At 35.8% G+C, this 16925-nt stretch overlaps 2 protein-coding genes across 4 annotated transcripts in view; one reads left to right on the plus strand and one right to left on the minus strand.

Moving 5' to 3' along the window:
* Positions 1–3105: 3105 nt before the first annotated feature.
* Positions 3106–5513, minus strand: LOC125778261 (uncharacterized). Its single transcript, XM_049455008.1, has 3 exons — positions 4804–5513; positions 4577–4745; positions 3106–4514 (listed from the first exon to the last, which is right to left on the minus strand). Exons 1-3 carry the CDS (start codon positions 4897–4899, stop codon positions 3826–3828), a joined length of 954 nt encoding a protein of 317 aa, XP_049310965.1. The 5' UTR covers positions 4900–5513; the 3' UTR covers positions 3106–3825.
* Positions 5514–13990: 8477 nt separating this feature from the next.
* So5a1 (Solute carrier organic anion transporter family member 5A1) overlaps positions 13991–16925 on the plus strand; it is a 71639-nt gene continuing 68704 nt past the window's right edge. Inside the window, exon 1 of one of the 3 annotated variants that reach the window (XM_049459165.1) lies at positions 13991–15000. The gene's annotated coding sequence lies outside the window, so the exon portion shown is untranslated. The remainder of the gene's footprint in view (positions 15001–16925) is intronic. The other 2 variants (XM_049459177.1, XM_049459170.1) reach the window with 2 other exon arrangements.

Consider the following 16925-nt stretch of genomic DNA (forward strand, 5'->3'; position numbering starts at 1 on the left):
ATATCCCAATTTAATTCAGTTTACAAACATATCAACTAAAAAATGATATAATAAAAAGTTATAATAGTTTATCGTTCCGCTAAAAATACGTCTCTCTGGCAGAACTGTATTGGTGGGCTCTCAGTAACACCCTAGAAAAGGTTTAGTAGCTATTACGGAAACAATATATTGAGAAGCTATTGTTGTTGTATCTAAAGCCTGATTGGGGAACAGCGCTAATTTAAACTGAAGTCCCTTATAGGAAGGTCCAGGAAACGGACAGTTTTGAAGGGATAAAAACGAACGGACTACGAAGAAAAAGGAAAGTGGTTATAGGTGAGTTGGTTTTGTGATGCGTGCAATTGGTGGTTAGTATCGTGAGGGAACTCCGAAAGGAGTGCGTTGTACAACTTAACCAGAAGCATAAAGGCCTCACCGTTCAGATGCTCAACGGGGAACATCAACGGACATTCAATAATTATCTGAAGAACAGTGTACTGGCAGCTCTATGTCTTCTTCAACTGCGTCCTACTGCATCCAGGCGACCATATTAGTGTTGCGTTGTTTATGGCCGGTCGAGATCCCAGCAATGTTTCTTAGTACTTCACCAAGATAGTGCTCGCTAGCGACTTACGGGTTGTTACTGCTCTTTATTTCTAGAGGAGGGAATTTCGAGATATAGAAATTAAACAGTAGCGTGTAGCGAATACCATTTCAGCTTTGAATTTAAATTCGAATTCAGATAATTCATGATCCATTTCTTCAAGCCTGGAGGAAGTGTATCCTGTTCAATGGATTATAGTAGTGTGTGATTAACTGAGTCAAAAACTTTTGACAAGGTTTCTTGTAGGGTTGTGTTGTATAGAGACCACGAGTTATGTGGGAAATTAAGATACTAGTTAGATGCTGTGTAATTCACGAAATTCGCAACCGAAATAGAACGACTGGCTGTGGATTACATTGAGAGGGTGAATGGAACAGCATACGAGATTCATTAGCCGAAGCGTTTGTAGAAAATTGGATAACAAGGTTCACATATGCGGAAAATCGTTGATACAGCGGTAAGAAATGATGGAGATTATTGTTCTGCCTTAAAGGAAGAAATGAATGAATTGCATCTAATGGTAAGACAGCATACGCATCTGATGAGCAATAAGATGAAGGACCGGTTCGATCAAGCGGCAAATTCAAAAGGTTTCGAAGAAGGTGATCTGGTCCTGTTGTACAATCCACTTCGAAAGAAAGGCTTGTCCCCGAAACTGCAGACAGCCTGGGAAGGACCCTATATGGTGATGAAACGACTTAATGCCCCATTTGGTTCAAGAGGATTTGTGCCTAATCGGGACGATTAGGCAGTTGTATTTGTATTGCTATATGCATCCCTTATTATGAACAATAGTTATAGGTATGTAGACGAGTTGTGAAATAAAGAGTTGTTGAATTAAATTAAACAGTGTTGATTTTATTTGTCAATCCAGAGATACGAACCTAACAAAGTAAACTATCAAGCAGTAAATTCGTAACAGTATGTTTGACATCTTTTAAAAAGTCCTTTGGCGCTGAAAGGGTTAAGGGTTTATCACTATTTTATTAGTTTCCAACATTGGACGATGTTTTCGTTTCACACAATTTAAAGAAGTACCGAAAGGATTCGTCCCCAGAAAGATTGGTTGATATACAGAGCTTTAGAGGTACGTGAGATGCTCACACTAAAACTATTAGACCATGTCTACAATTTTTAAAATTTCAATGTACAGATATCCCTTTCTAATGCGATCCCCAAATTACAGTTTTGTATCACAATCCCGATAGAACGGTTTTTTTTTTAAATTAACGACGAACGAACGAATTAATCACGACAATAGAGCTTTGACGTATCGACCGAAGCAACCGCATTTTTGAGCACTCAAAAAACCGAAGTATAAAAGGCAATCTACGTACATATATGACTCTATATCTCAATATGTTTTAAGTGATATATTCAACCGTTAGGTGAATAAATCCATTTCACATTGTGACAAAAAAGCATCCGGAAATTGTAATTAAATTCCACGGGCTAAGAATATAAAAAAAAAATTATTTTTCTAAATTTTTCTTGTTTGCTGACGTAGACACCGCTTACGTGATTATAGCCGAGTTAGCAACATCGCGACAGTCGTTTCTTCTTTTCGCAATGTATCGCCAGATCGTTCTCCATCTGGTCGTTCCAAAGGAGTTCAGGTCTTCCTCTTCCTCTGCTTCTCCCGGAGCGTATTACGTCAAATACTTTGAGAGCGTTAGTGTTTTCGTCCATACGTACGACATGACCTAGCCAGCGCAGCCGCTGTCTATTAATTCGCTGAAATATGTCAATGTTGTCGTATATCTGATACAGCTCATCGTTCCATCGAATGCGATATTCACCTCGCAATGGACCATAAATCTTTCACAGAACCTTTCTCTCGAAAACTCGCAACGTCGACTCATCAGATGTTGCCATCGTCTCTGCACCATATAGCAGGACGGAAATAATGAGTGATTTAGAGTTTGGTTTCTGTTCGTCGAGACAGGACTTTATTTATCAATTGCCTACTCAGTCCGAAGTAGCACTTAATGGCAAGAGTTATTCTGCGCTGGAATTCGAGGCTGACAACGTTGTTGGTGATAATATATCTTCCAAGATCGAAGATATTATCTACGATTTCGAAGTTATGATGTCAGCGGTGACGTGGGAGCCCAGTCGCGAATGCGACGACCTTAACTACTAAGCCAAAAATGAGATCTGTGGTTTAAGTCGGCACACTTCAGTTTTTGCTCGACTGGTGCCGATAAAGCTGGATTTATTTTTAAAGTAGTACCGTAAACAGGTCCCTTTGGACTTGCTTGAGCGAGCGAATTCCGATCCCAGATTCATGGAGAGCATTATAACTGCCGATGAGACATGGGTTTATGAGCTTGACATGCAAACAAATCAACAGTTATCGGAATGTATTCCGTTTTCAGTCGATCGAAGAGATAAAACAATATTCGCTGAAGGCCATCCCAAAAAGTGCTTATGAAAAGTGTTTACATTTGGAGGGGATTACTTTGAAGGCGACAAAGAGAATATTGATAAATAATTAAATATTTTGCGTTTTATTTACATTTTTATTTAGTTATAGAGTTTTACGTGTATTGTGAAAAATTGTATTCATAAATTGGTACAAATATATATATATGTATGTATGTATGTATATTCATAAACTAATAGTAATAATGCAAAAATATTGTAATAAACCACAGAAAAATTTAAACATTTCTTAAGAAGTTTTTCTGATAAACAATGCCACGAATAAGACTTATGGTTTTTAAATTATTAAATAATCGTTTATTATATTTTTATAAAAAAATGCAAAATCTTTGATGACTGACCTGGCGCTAACTTGCTTTGGTTTCTACATTCTTCTTCATTAATACTTATAACTACAAAAAAATACACGTACTGCTTAAATGCATTCGTTCGGACATCTATCCACTCTACACAATAACACCGATTTAAAATAATTCTCAAAGATACTTGACACTTTTGCAATAGAAAATATTTATTTTGTTTTTGGCTAAAGTATTTAATTAAATTTTGTTTGTAATTCCGAAAGTCTTAATTAAAAATAATTTTTAAATCCAAATACCGGATCGAAAAAATTGTTATCACAAGCATATATGTACATAATTAGGAATTAAAAAAATATATATATTTTAGATTTACCATTTTTTGGGGTTTGCGTACTTTGTGTAACTCTAAGAACAAAAAAAAAATTAACAACCTTTCAAAGTAACAGAAATTAGACAGGAATAAAAAAATTTCATCTCAAAAAATGTTCATCACCACTAGTCTGAGCGCAGACTATCATTGTGTCCATTATATTTCAAATTCAATTCATATTTAGCGATTCGTTCGCTTTTCTCAATCTCCATGAGTTTTAGCTTTTCATTACTCTCTATTTCTATTTTTCTTAATTCGAGTTCTTGCTTTTTCAACTCCATTTCGGCTTCGAATTTCTGTTTAACAAATTGAAATTCCTGCACGAATTTATATTCCTCAAATTTCAATCGTAGCCGTTGCATTTCATTGCGGCTTTCCTGACTTTGACTTAAGGCCGAGAGTGAATGTCGCAGTGATTCTTTTTTTACCCGCTTTGCAATCGTTTGTTCGTTGCTCGCATCTTTGGTGTCGGGCGAAGTTTCTGCAGCTGGCGTTTCGTCTGCAATTAACTGTTCATGTAATACATCGCTTAGTGCTGGTGTAGAATTGGTTGACATTTGAGTAATTTCCACTTCTGCGCTTAATTTATTTTCAAAAATCATGCTTTCAGTTTCATCTGCTGGAAGGTTTTCAAATCCATCGTAATCAGCGAATACCTTTACATCCACCGCCATGTCACTATTTTCCTCAAATTCATCAATATAACAATCGGGAAATGAGTCGTTCGAGTCGAGAATCTCCACAACTTGCGCTTGCTTCACGCCAAATATCTTTCGTAAACGCTCATAGTTGGGACATATTTTCTGTAAACGCTCTGAAATATAATTAATTTCATTATAAATTTTCTTTTCAACTTTAGTCTATGACTTTATTTACCAACAACCTGTTCCTCGCTTAGCAATTTAGCTTCGGGAGAACTTAACCATTGATTCGCCTTTGCGTAGAGTGTTTTCAAATAACGCACCTTCCATTTTATTAAATCCCAAGTTGCATCGATCGGCGAAATTTCTAGGAATGTCTCATAGTATATTCGTGCTGTTGGTTTCTAAACTCAACTTTCGTTAGTTTAATTAATTACATGATAAAAGTTCAAATATGAATACCTCCAAATTTCCATGTTCTGCCATATAGTCAATAATTTTACTTATTTCGCTTTGTGTCCATCTTTTAATTCTTTTTTGTTGTAATTTCCTCTTCATATTTTATAAAATAAGTCGGACAGCACGCAAAATTTCAATACAAATTCCGTAGTAATTAAAAGTTCTACAATATTGCCATATTCAGTTAATTAGTGCAAACTCTACGTTGTGAATGTTGCAATTTATTTAACTCAGTGTTTTTGAGTATGGCAGCACTGCTGATTAATTTTGCACTTTTGCAACGCAATATCCCGTTCTTAATAACCGGATTATGACCTTGAACTGCGAAGGTGCAAAAGCTTGCTTGTTTGCAATATCCAATACTTTCTTTATTGTTTATAATTTTATATCTGTATATATGGTAATTCACTGCATCTTCCAACTGGCGTTATATATCCAATTTTATTTTCTCTTATAGATGAATGATAACGAAGTTTACTGTGTAAACCATAGGTTATGATAATGTTTGAGCAGTATTTGTTTACAATTTCACTCATCTTATTCACTTTAGTTTGCACAGAACCTTTTCTTAATTGCTTTTTACGTGTAATGTTGAGGGCACAGCAATGTATCAGCTGTTTAAATGCAAATACATAAAGGTCAGTTCACATACGTCTTTCTTTATTATGCTTGAAATTTCGCAATTTGCATGTTAATTTTTGTGAGAACTAGTCATAATTTACTTTATTACGGGAATATTAAAATACTCTTCTTTAACGGAAACTTTGTTATAAACTTAACAGAACCTGCAAAAGCAAATAGACAAATTTTGTCTGTATAAGCTAAATTCCTTTTAAGGTTATGTCAGAATGAGTGCTATATTTTCTGTCATAATCGTTAATGAAAATGGCGACAACATTTCGCTTCGCTTTGCTGAGTTTTGTTTCTATAAATGTCTGATGTAAAGCGAAGCAAAAGTTCTGTGTGAACCTATGGGTTCTATTACTTTAAGTTTTATAGGGGTATTCTCTTGCTCTTGCAAAACCCGGTGCACGGTGCAAGCATTGCAGATTTACAACGGCACAACAACAAACACACGCAGAAAAATATTTGCAAGGGCTGTGAAATATGTCAGACCAAAACCCATGTATATTAGCGTGCAATGTCACGCAAAAATAAAATTGCAACCCTGTTGTAGTTGCCATTTTACATAAAGACATATTACGTCGTTAAATTGTTGAGAAAGGTAAATTTTAATTATATTTTATAATTTCTATATAAATTATAAAGTTTTGTTACAGTTTTTTTTGTTAAAAATGTATGCAGAAGGTGCGCCAATTCACAATAGCCATGCACAATAGTCATTTACAATAAATTGACTATATCAGCCGCTCATATATCACTAGATTCTGCAATGGGTGCTCTCGTGCCCATGAATATTTCGGTGTAGTATTTTTGCAATCTGCAATCTTGCAAGAGCAAGAGAATACCCCTTATATGTTAAAAATTCGTTTGCAATGCTAATCTAGAAATCTAATTGTTGTAAATTTTTTTTTCCATCCAAATATTAATTTCAATGTAATGCAATTGTACGCTTTGAATATTACGAATGTTAAGACGGATCGTCTATATATAGAATAACGATCTGAATGAGCTCTGGAAAAATATTAGTGAAATTTTCAATTATTTCAGTTACGGGTGAAAAAAAGTTGCAATGTTCGCAATTGCCCCTTTTGTAGTTTGCTTGATAGAAAAATGCTTTAATTTCGAAATTTGTGTACGAATTAAAGGTAATGCTTTTGTTTGCAATCCTTATGCAAGTTGAAACGTTCGCTTCCTTTATGACGTGACATATGGATATCTTGGTCACAACTAATTTCTCTCTTTGGGAGTGAACGGTAACATTTTTTCCGTGTTGAGTTGGAGTGAAAAAATTTTCTTATGATGTAACGGTGCACTTACACGATCAAAAACTTGCTTTCAAGTTGATCACACAAACTATACCTTTTCTTTTCTATACTTAGGGCTGTTTTCTCAATGTCTGTTTAACATCCATTGGTCAGTTAAGTTATAGTAAAAAAACGGGTTTTTATCGAAAAAAGTAGTATCGGTTAGGTTAACCACAACTTAAATGGCAGTTGGATGCCTAATAATTTTACTGCTTAATACTTTTACAGCTGTTTTTTCAATGTTCTTACACATTTTAATATGAGCCTTACCCGTTGGTATTGTAGTTTAACTGAATGACTTTAACAGACAGAGCCGTTTTCATCAAGTTGTGGTTAGCTGACCTATAGATAGTTTCATTATTGGGAATCCCATGGAAAATGGTTCACAAAACTGTGTAAACGTCATGAACTAGGTATGTGAAGGTCAGATGAAGACTGTTTCTACTAAATACGAAGAAACCGTGTCGTTCGCTTAATATTCTTTTCCGCAATAGCTCGCGGACATTTCTTTTCCATTTTGAAATTACTATAGGGGTATTCTCTTGCTCTTGCAAGATTGCAGATTGCAAAAATACTACACCGAAATATACAAGGGCACGAGAGCACCCATTGCAGAATCTAGTGATATATGAGCGACTGATTTAGTCAATTTATTGTAAATGACTATTGTGCATGGCTATTGTGAATTGGCGCACCTTCTGCATACATATTTAACAAAAAAACTGTAACAAAATCTAATTAAAATTTACCTTTCTCAACAATTTAACGACGTAATATGTCTTTGTGTAAAATGGCAACTACAACCGAGATGCAATTTTATTTTTGCCTGACATTGCACGCAAATATACATGGGTTTTGGTCTGACATATTTCACAGCCCTTGCAAATATTTTTCTGCGTGTGTTTGTTGTTGTGCCGTTGTAAATCTGCAATGCCTGCACCGTGCACCGGGTTTTGCAAGAGCAAGAGAATACCCCTTATGATTGTTGCAACAAAGCTCGGCTTCAAAAGAATATGTATATTATGTTCGGTTATTTAACAATATTTAATCCTTTTTTCTTGTTTGTAATATGCATATATGATGCAAATATGCTTAATAAATAATGATAATAAGCTTGAAAGAATCCCCGTCTGAACTCCGTCTATGCTGATAGATTTCACAGCTGACATCTGTCCTGATTCGATACCAAGCAAGAATATTTCTTTCGTTTAAGTACTTTCCATTTAACTGACAGATGGTAGCTAACCTGACATTGAGAAACTAATTTTTTAATAAGGCGATTCTCTTGCTTTTGCATTACCCTTGCACGGTGCACGTATTGCAGAATTTTTCTCTTGGTTCAACGCCACAACAACAATACACTCGCAAAAAAATATTTGCATTGGCTGTAAAATATGTCAGACCAAAACCCATGTTTATTTTCGTGCAATAACACGTAAACAAAACTGCAATCCTGTGCCTGCTGTCATTTAACATAAAGACATATTTCGCCGTAAAATTGTTGAGGAAGATACGTTTTCAATAGATTTTATAATTTCTATTTAAATTATAAAGATTTATTACAGTTTTTTGTTACGAATGAATGCAGAGGTGCGCCAATTCACAATAATTTGGCCGTGTTCGCTGTTCCAATATCACTAGATTCAGCAATTGGTGCTCTCATGGCCGTGCATATTTCGGTATAGGATTTTTGCATTTTGTGGCATCGTGCAATCTTGCAAGAGCAAGAGAATCCCCCTAATATGTTGCTGATAAAGTTCTGGTTAAGCGCTTAACCAGAGAATTTTTCAAAAATTTAAATTGAATGAGAACGTTTTTATAGTTGTTTTATATCGGACATTGCTTTTTCAGAGAGACTTCTATCACAAAAGACCGACATTCTAAGCTGTCTAAGTGACACCCCTCTCAGGATCGACTTCATAACCTAACTTATCTTTTGCATTTTTATACTCTTGCAACTTGTTGCTACAGAGTATAACAGTTTCGTTCACCAAACGGTTGTAAGAATCACCTACAAATAAACGAGATAGGTAAAGGGTTATACTTGTATATACATAATAGGACCACAGCAGTAACGCCATTTACCGAAAACCTATAAAATGCCATAACTAAGCACCATAATAAGATATAGAACTCAAGGCTAAAATTTGGAAAAAGTGGGCCCTTTAATAAGTTTAATGTACATATCTCCAAAACCACTAAAGTTACAACAACCAGATTTGCATAGCGCAAATATTATAAGAGCTCCTACCGACAGCGTGATGAATAAATGAAATCGAAAGATAACCCCGCTCACTCTCTATATAACGGTACTGTTAAAAACTATTAAAACGCTGCGATGATATGAGAAGGTGTGAAAATTTTACGATGGGCGTGGCACCCACTTTTTGGTGATAACACATATCTCGGGATTCGACCAGCTAATTTTGACCTAATTTACATTCTTTTCATATTCCTAAGTGACAGTGCGAAAATGCACGAAATCGGACTACAACTACTTCTCATGTAGCACAATTCCATTTGATTCTTTCACTTTCCAGTACAAAAATCAAGAAGCAATTAATATAATGGGCCAAAACTTTGCATACAGGGTTTGTCCGGAGTACTGATATTCTTCCGCCGCGACTGTACTTCGGAGTATGCGCGCACCGACTGGATTCGGTAGAGGGCGTTCCCAGCTGGTCAGTTGTCGCCGAGCACCTGGTGAGTCAGGACAAACATTATTGCGCAATATGTTTCTGTAAGTGGTGCAAACCGAAAATGCAGCTTTCGGTAGAACAGAGCTATTAAATTCTGTGTGAAACTCTGTAAATCTGCGACAGAGATGTTTGATATGATCAAGCAGCCTTACGCAAATGTTGCTTAGGTGGTATTCTGTTCTAGGATTTAAAAAAAATTGATTTTTATTTTTGCATATTTTGAAAGTTTAGACTTTCAAAAATATGACCTTGGAAAGATTTTTCAAAATTCGATTTATTTTCGGCGATACAGCCGTGTTCACTAGAATTTTCTCCCAAACTTTAAACGCGTTTTTTCGAAACCACTTTTTTGGAGGTGGTTGACATGATATCTCAAGTTCTACTGAACCGATCCCTTTGAAATTTGGTATATATCTTCTTTATACAATGCTCTATCGTGTCTGCCTTGGATTTCCAAAAATTTTGATTTGAAGTATTTTTAAAAAATTCGAAAAGGTCGAAAAAATCGGGTCAAAAAATTTTTTTTTTCAAGTCGACGCCATTTTGTTAATTTTTTTTTTTTAAATAGTCAACCCGATAACAACATCCTTACTAATAAAGAATCTTCTCTTTTTTTGTGTTTTAGATTTCTACAAGGATTGAAATCACGTCAACCAGGACGCACCGTTTTTTTGAAGCCCCCACTCCAACGGCCCGTATCTCGACGAATTTTGTTTTTTTTTTCTTGAATTTCTTATTATATTTTTAAAATGTCAATAAAAGACATATAAAAAATGGTTAGTAAAAACGTTTTTAATTTTTTTATCTTAGTTTAAAAAATGCCTAAAATTCATGCGTCTAGACCAGAATACCCCCTTTTGCAAGAAGTGGTTAGGTGGCACCAGGCCTTTTTGCAGGGCCGGGAAGATGTCGCTGATGAAGACTTGGAGACCTGCAAATTCGACAAACACCGATAATGTGACTCGTGTGCGCAAAGTTTTGAGCTCAGACCGTCGACTAAATATTCGTTTAATTGTCCAGATGTTAAATTTATCAAAATCTGTGGTTCATGACATTGTGATGGAGCACTGGAACATGCGCAATGTGTACGCGAAAATGGTCCCATAAGTGCTCACTGACGACCAAAAATTGCGGCGAGTGGAAGTGTGCCAAGAAAATTTGAACATATGTGAAAGTGACCCTTAATTTTTGAATAAAATCACAGGTGACGAATTATGAGTATGATACCGAAACTGTTTTGTTGCCTTGGCTGAAAAGGCCGATGAAAGGCAAGTATTTTGAGATGATAGTGGGGATCCAAGCAGCATGCACCTCGGCTCTCAAAGCTATTCCGGACAATGCCTTCCGTGACGCTGCATTGGCGCAGGAAAAGCCTATTTTGAATTGTAACGAATGGTTCAATAATTTCTTTTAAAATCGACTTAGTCATATTACTTTCCGGACAAACCCTGTATATAAAATTTAATTTCGATCCTCTGGTTGATACATATTTCACACCTTAAGGTATTTCTTTGGCTTTGATTCCTGCAATTTGCAAGAGTATAGAATGTTCGGTTGCACGCCAACTTAGCTCTTTCTTACTTGTTTCGTTTTTATTTACTTCATGAAAAATAATTTCGCAGCAAAAAGCAGAAAAAAGTCTACCTTAGATTAAGACTAATGACAACTATGAAATAAATATAAACCAATACAAACAAATAATTTGTCAAATAAATATATTTACATTTATTGTTGTTCATAACGGGCTCACTGTCATTATTCAATTATATGTATGTATAAGGTTGTGTCGATTGCCCAAAAACAAAAAAAATTGTCTAAAGAAATTCGATAAAGAAAACAGCTGTCAAAATCAGCCGTATCGATTGTAAATAGAAAATTCATGAGAAAAACCAAAGACAACAGATTTATAGATACAAATAAGGTATTCTCTTGCTCTTGCAAGATTGCAGATTGCAAAAATACTATACCGAAATATGATATATGAACGGCTGATTCGTTAAATTTATTGTAAATGACTATTATGCATGGCTATTGTGAATTGGCGCACCTTCTGCTTACATTTTTAATAAAAAAAAACTGTAACAAATCTTTATAATTTAAATAGATATTATAATATCTAATTAAAATTTACCTTCCTCAACAATTTAACGTCAAAATATGACTTTATGTAAAATGGCAACTACAACAGGGTTGCAATTTTATTTTTTCGTAACATTGCACGCAAATATACATGGGTTTTGGTCTGACATATTTCACAGCCCTTGCAAATATTTTTCTGCGTGTGTTTGTTGTTGTGCCGTTGTAAATCTGCAATGCTTGCACCGTGCACCGAGTTTTGCAAGAGCAAGAGAATACCCCTATACTTTTTTCATAAGAGGAAGCACGCTGTGTACACTGTGAACAAACGCTGTGCAATTCGCCGGTTCCAGAAACCGCATAATTTTAATGTGATATCGTAGTAAAATGTTAGGTTAGTGTTAGGAGTTTTGCAGTTAAGGTAGCAATAGAAGTACTGCTTCGATGTGCAGCTTACAACAAAGGGCTCCACAGGCCTGTTGTCTTTTAGCAATGGCTCCGTGAACATTGTGAGCTTTGAAAGTATTGGTTAACCAGCACCACCTGAGCATCAGTGATATTTTTCTGGATCAAAGCGAAACATAAGAGGTCTGTCTAATTACTTGTTTTTAGCATGGTTGACATCGTCGAAAAGATGTGTGTCCTAACTGAACACTGTTTTATTGGGTCCCACGCGGTGCAGCGCCCATTGTCCAACTGAAGTACCTCAGTAGTCACCTCCTACGAACCAGGCACAGTGGCTGGAATTGATATTTGTGGCCTCAACAAATTGTTGGCAGCCTTAAGACGCTTCTTTTAATTACACTGAACTCACGTTCTAGCTGTCCAGAAACATTCGTTACTTAAGGAATATCAGCCTGATAACCTAACCTAATTTAACGTGTCAAATTTGACTGATAATGAAAGCTCATGCACCTTCTAATCTATCCACTACCAGTACAACCTTCGCTCTGATACCTCAAACACATATAAAATAGTTAATAAAAGTATTAAAATAGAGCATCAGTAACTTCAAACGAATTGGAACTATACCTGAGAAGCCTACTTCTAATCCTTTGCAAGTTGAAGCCATTACTTTCAAAAACTCTTAAACCACTCATGCTCATTCAAGAAAATTAAAATTTTTGGAAAATAAAATATTTACATATTAGTTGAAAGCAAGAGTTATTTACTTCAAACAGCTGTTTTGATGTCAAATGTAAAGTTTTCGAAATAAACTAAATCAATCGGTTTCTGGAATATGCCCGTATATTTTATTATTGCAATTCCTCTCTTCATTGTTCATTGTATGTATGTATATTTGTATATGGACATACACATTTGTACATTGTCAAAATTTTATTCTATCACTTGTATTCTCGACGAAAATGTGAAAATTTCATTCTCATCTGTCAGAATTTTTATTTTTTTTTTACTGTAAATGTAAATATTAATGTCATCCATGCCAGTTGGATGAACTTTTATCTATATGCAGAGATTTTATGCCCTTGCAGCATCGTAGATTTTTCCCAATAACAAGTTACTTAAATTTCTCCGACACTGTCATCAAAACCCTTGTAGTTATGATATTCTGTTTATTGATTTTTATACCCTCGCAACATGTTGTTACAGAGTATTATAGTTGTGTTCTCCTATGGTTGTTTGTATCACCTAAAACTAATCGATATAGATATAGGGTTATATACATATATATTATAAATTATCAGGAATGCGAGACGAGTGAATTCCAGGTGACTGCCTGTCCGTCCACTCGTGCCAAATTAAAGTTGTATGGTTGTTTCTTTCCATAATAAGACTGTTACACCCTAACTTTTTATCGACAATAGCGGTGAATACATATTTGAGGTCTAGTGTTGAAATATATTTTATGATATAAGCATACCCTTGTGCTAAAAATTGATGAAATCAGGTCATTACTTTCCATAAACCCATATCTTTATACCGCATAATTGGTTAATATTTAAGATATCTTAATAGTCTTTGTGACTAAAATTGATAACATACCGTCCCGTTTTATAGTGAAATTTTTCATAAGACGAGCTCCGGAGTAATACAACCTCTATATGGAATTACCTGAACCTCTATAGTTAAATCATGATTAAAATCCTGCCTGTTGAGAATTGACATCGCGCCGAAAAATTGGAATGTTTGTGCTCTTCATTGTGTGACATTCAATCATTTTAACTTTCAACTCATACTATATATTCGTATTTGATCGATTTCTTATTTTAACGTAAGATCCTTTATAAACAATATGGAAATTCTCAACACTCAACCTTAACTAATAGTTAGTATTCATACAACAATAAACTTTAAACATTAAATTTTAAACAATTTCGTAAACACTACTCTGTGCAACTTGTTGTGAATATCCCTTTTATATTGTCTCAGCTGTTAGTTGTGGTACTCTGAACGTCGTATAATATTGTTTTGCATAGTGCGCATGTGGCAAAATAAACAAAACCGAAAGTTAATGTGAAGAGGAACAACAAAATTGGTGCGAATTGAAATCTAATAGGAATCTAGTGCACTGCTAAATACAAAATACAGTTATTTCACTTATTTTTAATGGATATTAATTTCACATTTATACAATTAATATTAGACAGCACGTTATTGGAAATAATAAAAGCGCGTATTTATGCTTATAAGTATTTATATTTACTCCGACTAGTCGCACGATTTACCAAATGATGCCAGCACAGGGTGTTTCAAGCGTTAACTAAACGTTAGTGTGAAGCTAATTGGACGTTCGTAGCATCGTTTGCTTTGCCAGTGATTTTAGTTTAGTGTTGCAAAGTGTCGGTGTCGGTTGTTTCGTGTACGCGTCCCGTAGTGTGAATTGAATATTGTGCGAGACAAGAGTGCGGAAACGGATACCAAGCAATAACAACAAACCAATACAAAAGAACAAGCGCAGAAGAAGTGTTGTTTTTTTTTTTACAAAATAATTCACAGATACATATTTATATACAAAAATAGTTACGTTGCAAAATATGTGTATAAAATGAAAAGACGCGTGTGAGTGATGTTGCCCAGAGTTAAGCAATAAAATAAACTAGAGCAGAGAGCATAGGAAATAATAATAACAAGCTGATATTGGCTAAAAGGTCAGTCAACCGATTTTGGCAAGTTTATGAAAAGGTTAGAAGAAGGCAGCGATAGTGGCATAAAAGCAGCAACAAATATTTCAAAGTAAGCAGTGTTTATATCATAAATTTTAAATGAAAATGTAAGAAAATATATAAATAATAGTGCACTGTTAATGTTTGTGGTGGGCGTGAGTGTGCGTGCGTGATTTATTGTTGAAAATAATATGTAATGTAAAGTAAACACAAGAATAACACGTGAAAACAAAACAGAAAAATTACGAAAAACATTATGAAGAGCAAAGCAAAATTGCATACATGCGCTGCAAAAGCATAATATATGAATGTATGTGTATATGTTAGTAGAATGCATACAGCGAGTAGCAGAGCAGCTTATGGACCGATATGGTATGTAACACTTAATGGCTTAAGTGCCAGCAGCAACGCATAGATATACATACATACCTACGAATGTATACATATATAAACGTAAGCGTGTGTACCGTTGGCCAAATAGCACTTAAACGTGTTTCGGTACTTGTTTTCCACCGCAGCCACGTCGCCCACTTAAACGCCAATACCTTATTTGTAGACTGCTGGCTGCTGCCTGCTTTGCTCCCCTACAGCGGCTTGGGAGCAGAGCAGACGACAGCGAGCAACCAACTCAGTTTTTGTACCATGCTGTGTACGCACACATGCATATACAAACATAAGTATGCATTTTTTAGGTACATTGTATATGCATATCAGAAAAGCTGAAGCTGCGGCTGCGGCTGTTGCGACCGCGGAATCAAATGTCAACCCTGCTGCATTTTACCAATGCGTTGTTGTTATTTTTATTGTTCGTGCTATTGTAACAGTTTCATACTGTCATTGTCGGTCGCAACGATACGATTACATGCATCATCTCATTGTTGGTTCGTTTCGTCAACCATTTCCAGAATCGGCTAACAAAGGCAGTTTATTGGAGTTTAATGAATTTAGTTACATATACACACACGCAAACGGGCACAGAAACACGGCAAAGCAATAAATTGTATGGCATGCGTGTCTTATATTTGGTTTGCGTGTGCAGTCAGCACTTAGCTCGACCATTCCACCTCCTGCTTCACCAATTTCACTGAACTTTGCATGCACTGGTGTGTCAACATCTGTGCATCTCATGCCCAGCAAGTCGGAGATTACACATTTACATTTGCGGTTTGGTTCTGCGAAACCGCTATGTGGCGTACATTGTGTTAGATTTGCAAAAAATCGATTATAACAACAAATCAGCTGATGAATTCCCGAATTCGGAAGGCATTGTTATTGTTTGGTGTGGAAGCCTTACATGTTTTAAGCGGTAACTTTTAAGCATTACAGCAACAAATTTAAAATTGTAGAAACATTTTTGATGCTCGTGTGTATATTTGACATTAATAAAGTCCATCGAAAATCCGATATCGGACCAACAGCGTATAATGCTCCCATACCATACAAACTGAACCATCGGTGGAAAACTTTTTCATTTGACAACATATCTTCACGAAATTTGGCAATTTAAGACAATACTTACATTAAGGGGTTAGGGGTAGTCAGAGGCACGAAAAAATTAGAATTTTCAGTATTTTTTTGCTATTAAATCGTAAAATGTGTTGACTTGAAGTCACGAAAATTTCAAAAAAAAATTTAATTTCCAAAGTTAGCATATGATATTGATATCATCGGCCACAACACCCGCGCCGTTAGTTCTGCTTACTCCAGACTGAATAAGGAAGCAACGCAAATGGGTCTGGCAGTGAACGAGGGCAAGACGAAATATCTCCTGTCATCAAACAAACAGTCGTCGCACTCGCGACTTGGCTCTCACGTCACTGTTGACAGTCATAACTTTGAATTTGTAGATAATTTCGTCTATCTTGGAACCAGCGTAAACACCACCAACAATGTCAGCCTGGAAATCCAACGCAGGATTACTCTTGCCAACAGGTGCTACTTCGGACTAAGTAGGCAATTGAAAAGTAAAGTCTTTTTTCGACGAACAAAAGCCAAACTCTATAAGTCGCTCATAATTCACGTCCTGCTATATGGTACAGAGGCTTGGACGATGACAACATCTGATGAGTCTACGTACCGAGTTTTCGAGAGAAAAGTTCTGCGAAAGATTTATGGTCCTTTGCGCGTTGGCCACGACGAATATCGCATTCGATGGAACGATGAGCTGTACGACATATACGACGACATTGACATAGTTCAGCGAATTAAAAGACAGCGGCTACGCTGGCTAGGTCATGTTGTTCGGATGGATGAAAACACTCCAGCTCTGAAAGTATTCGACGAAGTATCCGCCGCGG

This window comes from Bactrocera dorsalis, chromosome 1, assembly GCF_023373825.1.
Source record: "Bactrocera dorsalis isolate Fly_Bdor chromosome 1, ASM2337382v1, whole genome shotgun sequence".
Classification (NCBI taxonomy): domain Eukaryota; kingdom Metazoa; phylum Arthropoda; class Insecta; order Diptera; family Tephritidae; genus Bactrocera; species Bactrocera dorsalis.